This window comes from Lacerta agilis, chromosome 8 (genome assembly GCF_009819535.1).
Source record: "Lacerta agilis isolate rLacAgi1 chromosome 8, rLacAgi1.pri, whole genome shotgun sequence".
Taxonomy (NCBI): domain Eukaryota; kingdom Metazoa; phylum Chordata; class Lepidosauria; order Squamata; family Lacertidae; genus Lacerta; species Lacerta agilis.
The window spans coordinates 8,893,646-8,899,985 of NC_046319.1; the positions used below are offsets into that span (position 1 = coordinate 8,893,646).

The following is a 6,340-nucleotide window of genomic DNA, read 5'->3' on the forward strand; positions in this document are numbered from 1 at the left end:
TCATGGCAACTCTGAGCCAGTTTTTTCAATGCTCGGATGCCAGCGCTGGGCAGATTCCAAGGACTGGAACAAGCCCAGAAAGGCAGTGGCTGGTGCAGCTCATGAGCTGAGCAGGCTGAGACTGACGCAAAGCATATGACTGCTCCTTCGAGGACTGGAACAACCACTTCACAAAGGATGGAGTGGTAGGTTGCAGGGAGGCCATAGATCCCCTGCCATGCAGCAAAATCCTGGAAAGCACCCTAAGAGAGGGCCCTGCAGAGAAGAGGAGGAGGAGTACTGTGGTCACTGAAACCCCCCGAGAGGAAAGGGACTCCCCGCTTAAGCGGCTGGCTGGCAGCAGCCAACTTCTGCAAACTGGCCCTTGTACTGATGTGAAACTTCTCGAGAGAGGAAGGAGGGAATGTGCTTTTGACAGCATTCTCTGCTCACGGCAACAGCTGGAGGAAACTCTGCTGATGGTAACGCGGGAGATGGAAAGTTGTTCTTCTCCATTTCGTTCCTTCGATGGCCATTTGGGTCCTGCTCTACAGCCAGTGCCTAGGGGATCTGTCAGTGCTCAGAGCTGGTCACACAGCAGCCCTCCTCGCTTTCGCTGCCTGGATGCCAACGTTTGCCCCTTCCCTGGCCTGGCCACATGCCACGCCAGACCGGCCGCAGGCTGCACGAGACAAGGAATGACAACAGCTCCCTCTTCCAACTCCCAGCCTTGGCCTCCCTCCTCCTGTGCTCAGCAGCCAACACAGCCAACAGCTGCTCTGCTCCTACAAGGGGCCACTCTCAGCACCTTTCTCCTACTCCTGCATCCCAGATCTTCCATGCACCTGCTGGTGGCTGCCCTGACACAGCACCCAATGCACAGGCCACAGTCTGGCACCAGTGGGAAACTCTTGTTTTATAAAGCAGCCCAGAAGTTGTTAAACGTAGAAGACCATGTTCCTGCCACTGAAGCTCAGTACCCTTTGACTGAACCTCATTAATGGATTTACCTGATATGCAGCTGTTCCCCATTCACCTCAAAGAAAGAAATCAAGCCTTTAATACCACTCTTCATTGGAAATTCCAAGGGCTGAGATGAGCCGCAGCAGCCCCCTCCCCAGGGGACTGTGTTTCTTGCTGAAATGACAGTTTCTAGGGGTTGCATTCCACGTTAGTCCTCCTCAGGGTAGACCCACCGAAATTAGTGGGTGTGACTAACTTGGGGCCACTGATTTTAATGGGTTGACCCCGAGTAGGACTTACCTGGATACCACCTGAGGGTGCTTTAGGAAAGCCCACAAAAGGTTAGCACATATGCAATGGCAAAGATCACAACTCTTGCCAAAGAATTTTGCAATACTCCTTCACGATTTCAAGTCCCCTGCATTCACTGCATTATGCCACCCACTTTCACACAAGAGGGATGAAGGAGTTGCAGCAATGCTCTTCTCCCAGGGTGGAGCTAGGGAATGTTTGGGCATCTTATAAAATTAAACCTAGGCCCATCATCTGATTAACTAGTTTATCAAATGTATATTCCACCCTTCCCTCACAAATGAGCCCCAGGTGATGTGATCTTACAGTAAGAACTCATGGAGACCCAATTTTATGAGGAAAAAACTACTGGACAGCAATTTATGAAAGTTTTGGGGTCTCTACCTGCTTCCCTCAGAATTTGGCAAAGGAGTTTTCAGGGTTTTTGCATTTTCTCTGCTTTGCAGCCACAGGGAAAAAGCAGGTGGGCATGGCCAAAACAAGCACATGGGCCAAATGGGGAGGTCTGGCAGGCCGCAGGCTGGAGATTCCCCAACCCAGCACTAGAGTTTATGTAATATTTGGTGTTGAGTGGGAAAAGCCAGCCATGAAATACTGGCAATTTGTGCAACTGCTGTGGGACAAGTGGAAATGGATTTGCCTGGAGGAGACAGGAGGGTTTGTGTTGAGCAAGGGGCTGATGGAGGGTGGAGGAGTTGAGCGAGTGAGAGGGGAAGAGAAGATGAAAGCAAGTCTGAAGACATCTCCTTCCTGGTATCTAAGGTGCGCTGCTGAGTGCTTTAAACAGTTTTAAGTTGTGATTACTTTATGCTGCGTGTTACGCTATCTAACTGGAGCTATCAAAGAGGACCGTGTAGAAATAGTGACTAACCTACCAACAATGGCTAAGATGTTCATTATGTACTTTCAGAAGAAACCCCACTGTCTGACTCCTGCCTGCATTGGACCGGTTTTTTAACAGAATCTGAGACATCCCGATGACACCAAAATGAACATATTGTTCTTGGATGTGGAAAGGACTAAAGTTGAGCAAAGAAGCAGTGCATAATACCTGCAACATCCTGGAATGACAGATTTCAGGGCAATACTGTATTACCCTTATTGCACACACGCACGCACACAGTTATCTGAACATTCAAAATATTTTCATTATACAGGTGTATCTCTGCTTTGCATATTGCTATTTGACAACACATATATACCGTATTTTCCAGCGTGTAAGACAACCCCCAACTTTTCCAGTTAAAATATAGAGTTTGAGATATACTCGACCGCAGATTCTCCACCCGGCGTATAAGATGACTCCCGAAGATTGAGAAGATTTTCCTGGATTAAAAAGTACAGTGGTGCCCCGCTAGACGAATGCCTCGCTAGACGAAAAACTCGCTAGACGAAAGGCATTCGCTAGCGGAAGGCTGCCTCGCAAGACGAAAAAGTCAATGGGCTTGCCTCGCAAGACGAAAACAATTTTTTTTTCGCGAAAACTGCTATTCTGCCTTGGTGCTTCGCAAGACGAAAAATTCGCTATACGAAGACACTCGCAGAATGAATTATTTTCGTCTTACGAGGCACCACTGTAGTCTTATACGCCAGAATATACAGTATATGTATACCACAAAGGGTGATTTACTTTTTGTTACTGTTTTGTAAACCACTGTAAGAGTCTCCAGTTTAGGATAGGGCTGGGCGATATCTGGTTTTCAACATTGTGATATGTCACCAGCTAAACATTGCAATATGCTGATATATCAGTGTCTGAAATAAGGATGGTGCGATGTAGAGGCATTGGTTGGCTTCAATGTTTTTCCTGCATCATGATTTTTGCATAGCACACACACACATCATGATTCTGACATATTGCCAAGTCAAAAATTATGAAACAGGTATCACAATATTGGCTTCAATCCGGTTTTGGATGATATATCACCAGCCTTAGTAAGGATTAAGGCTATGGCTAAGCATTATAGGGTATAAAGAATCCCAAAGGCCAGATCTAGTAAAAGGATGAACCTTTTTAAAAAATAAAATGGATTTCAGCAGTGAATACAAAAGACACAGTCTGGTACCAAAGAGGACAGTCTTGCTTCTGGTTCCCTATAGCCAAGCAAAGTCATGGCAAAGGATAGCCAAATCTAGATGGTATAAAACCCTAGTTCTGCAAACTGAATATATTATCCAAAGGCACTTTCCCTTCATATTATGTGGCTGCAGATATTGCACGGAATAGTCTGTGCATTTGGATAAGTGGGTTATTATGGGGTTGGGGTGATGAAAGTCAGGGGCAGGGAAAAGGTTAGAGAAGGCAAAGGAGAAGAAAGAATGACTGGTAATTTGGATGATGCAGTGCCGGGAAATACAATTAATGGAATTACGAGAACTAGACACTCCTGGCTCTCCTCCTTGCCAATCAATAGGCTGTTTCTTCAAGCAGCAAAGGACCAGCAGAGAGCAAAGTGCCTCCCATCGAAGGCATCTGCTTGTTTAAGAGGTTGGGAGAGATAAGCTCCACAAAACACTGAGGTTTTCCTGCTGGGGAAAGGCCCGTCGTGGTGGGGAGCCATCAGGGTACCTTGCAGGTGTTGCTGGACTCAAATACCCATCATCCACAGCTGCATGCCAAACAGTCAGAATAGCAGCTGCTGAGAAGGAATCTGGTTGGCCACAGTGAGGACAATTGGCCTTACATTCTTGGTCACCTGGCTCAGGATGACCCACACTGACTGCCTAGGGTTTTGAGCAAGGGATGTTCCCAGCTGGAGATGCCATGGACTTTCTGCACAGAAAGCAGGTGCTCCACCGCTGAGCTGCAGCCCTTCCCTTCGGCCTCGGTTTGTCGTCAGTAAAATGGGAACAGAGGCCTCTCTAAAAACATCCATTGCCAAAGAAAGCAGCCCCTTTGGCCCACTGAAAATTCAACACGCGCTGCAGCTTGCTTCTTGCAGAGACTGCATACCCAGGCTTATTACACTCCAGCTAGGATAAGGAAGCAAGAGAGCACAGCAGCTGGGCTGTGGGGGCAAAGGCAGACCATGCGGGAGAAGAGATGTACAATCGCAACCAGGGATGCTGGTTAAGTGATGTCATATGGTGCTAAAACAGAGGTGACAGCTTTGCTGAAATGGTCAGAAAGCACATCTTGAGCAGTTATCATTGCCATGGGATGGGCCCTGATAGGGTGCTCCTGGGTGGGTGGGTAGTGTTCAGAAGAAGCCACACCAGCAGGAGAATGCCGTATTATATTCCCCTGACTTTCTTCCCCCGTGCCCACAACACTCCCCCAGCATAGAAGGCTTATCAAGAGAGAGCAGGGAAAGGACTGAGAAATCTGCCATGAATTTAAAAAGGCTGATTTAATAGTATTATAAGTAATACTATGCTGCTGTGGCTAATCACATCAACAACATGTGACAATGATGAAACAACGTTACTAACAACACTATTGTTGCGGCGCGTCAACAATGGGCTGCGTCCTCCTCTGAGAAGACCCACTAAAACCAATGGGACAAAAATACACCATGCCTATCAACTTCAGTGGGTCCAGCTCTGAGTATAAGTTGTACCGGATAGCACATCTCAATTTTATTTATATTGCATTAAATCCATAACCTGCCCTTCCTCCCTGAAAGGAGCCCATGAAGCAGTTCTTAAGTGACTCAGATTCCTGTGACCTACCCTGCTCTTGGTTTAACTGCTTTTAATTTTGAAAGTGTAGCGACGGCTGTAACTTTGGAGCCTGCCTGTCAAAGGGGAGGGGGAATAATAATAATAATAATAATAATAAATTGAATTTATATACCACCCTATACACAGAGGTATCAGGGCAGTTCAAAGAAAAGGTAATACAGTAAATTCAAGAACGACGTTGAAGGTAGCAAAAGGACAAGAAAACTAACAGATCTTAATAACAAATCATAATGATTGTGAGTTAACAGCAACAACAGCGAACAAGAATAACGAGTGACGTGTAATAGTAATAACAACGAATAAGAATTGGGAGTAGGGGGGGGGGTGAAAGGAAGAGAAATATGCTGGGATGGGGATGGCCGGCTGTGTGTGTCTGTTGACGGCGGTAGGGGGGCGGTTAAGTGGGGCTGGGAAGGGCACCCTTGTGGCGGGATGGGGGGCGTCTGTGGGTCTCCCCCCCCACAACAACAACAACACCCCCCAATAAAAAAATCCCCCTCCCCACCCCGCTGACCTTCTTGACGGAGAGGGAGATGTTCTCCAGGATGCGGTCCTTGACCTGCCCGGGGGGCTCCATGGCCGGCGCCGACGAGCTCCTCTGGCGGAGACCCCGGCCGCCCCGACGGCGAGGACGTCCCCCCCCACGGCGCAGCGGACCCCTCGCTCCCTCCGTCCTGAGGGTCCCCCGGGGGCCACGGAGAGGAAGGTGCCCCCCTCCCAACCCTCAAGGCCCGCCCCCCCACCGGGGGCACTTCGGGGGCGGGGAAGAGGAGGACGAGGACGAAGAGGGCCCTCGGGAAGGATCCTGCGCGGAGCCGAGGAGCGGGACCGGCCGGGGAGGAGAAGGAGGGGGGGCGGGCCGCCGCGGGGTGGAGCCGCCTCGTGACAAGCGGGGAGGCTACCGGGGAGAGCGCCGCCCGGGACCGGCCCCTCTCGCCAGTCGGGCCTCCTGCGGGTGCGGCCTGTGAGAAAAGGGAAGCAAGGAGAAGAGGCTCGGCCCGGCAAGGCGGGAGGAGAAGAGGCAGCCACCGAGACCGCCACCGCCTCTGCCTCTGCCTCCTGGCTGCTGCTGCAGTCCGTCCCCGGCCAGGCCGCTCTCGGCCCGCGCAAAGGACACCGGGAAATGTAGTTCGCCGGGTGTGAGGGGGAGCAGGGAAAGCGTATACAGTACAGTATAGTGTGCCTAGGAGGAGAGGGAGAAGAGAGAGGGCCTTCCCACTCTACAATTCTACCAGACCGTGGTGGAATCTATATACACATACACACACACATTAAAAAAACACGCTGTGAAAATGCTTTTAAAAAAAAAAGACGTTTTGAAAAATATGTTGAATCTGCCATAAGCTGACCACCGCCATCTAGTGACACATTTGTATAATGCACTTGGAATGCTGTATTTGCA

General features: G+C 49.5%; 1 protein-coding gene across 2 annotated transcripts in view; it reads right to left on the minus strand.

The window, feature by feature from the left end:
- The window catches only part of PLEKHM2 (pleckstrin homology and RUN domain containing M2), a 30,630-nt gene extending 24,904 nt beyond the window's left edge, over positions 1 to 5,726 (minus strand). For both annotated transcript variants that reach the window (XM_033159347.1, XM_033159346.1), the window contains exon 1: positions 5,453 to 5,726. In XM_033159347.1, the coding sequence (XP_033015238.1) occupies positions 5,453 to 5,515 (63 nt within the window). In that variant the 5' untranslated portion in view covers positions 5,516 to 5,726. The remainder of the gene's footprint in view (positions 1 to 5,452) is intronic.
- Between the last annotated feature and the right edge of the window lie 614 nt (positions 5,727 to 6,340).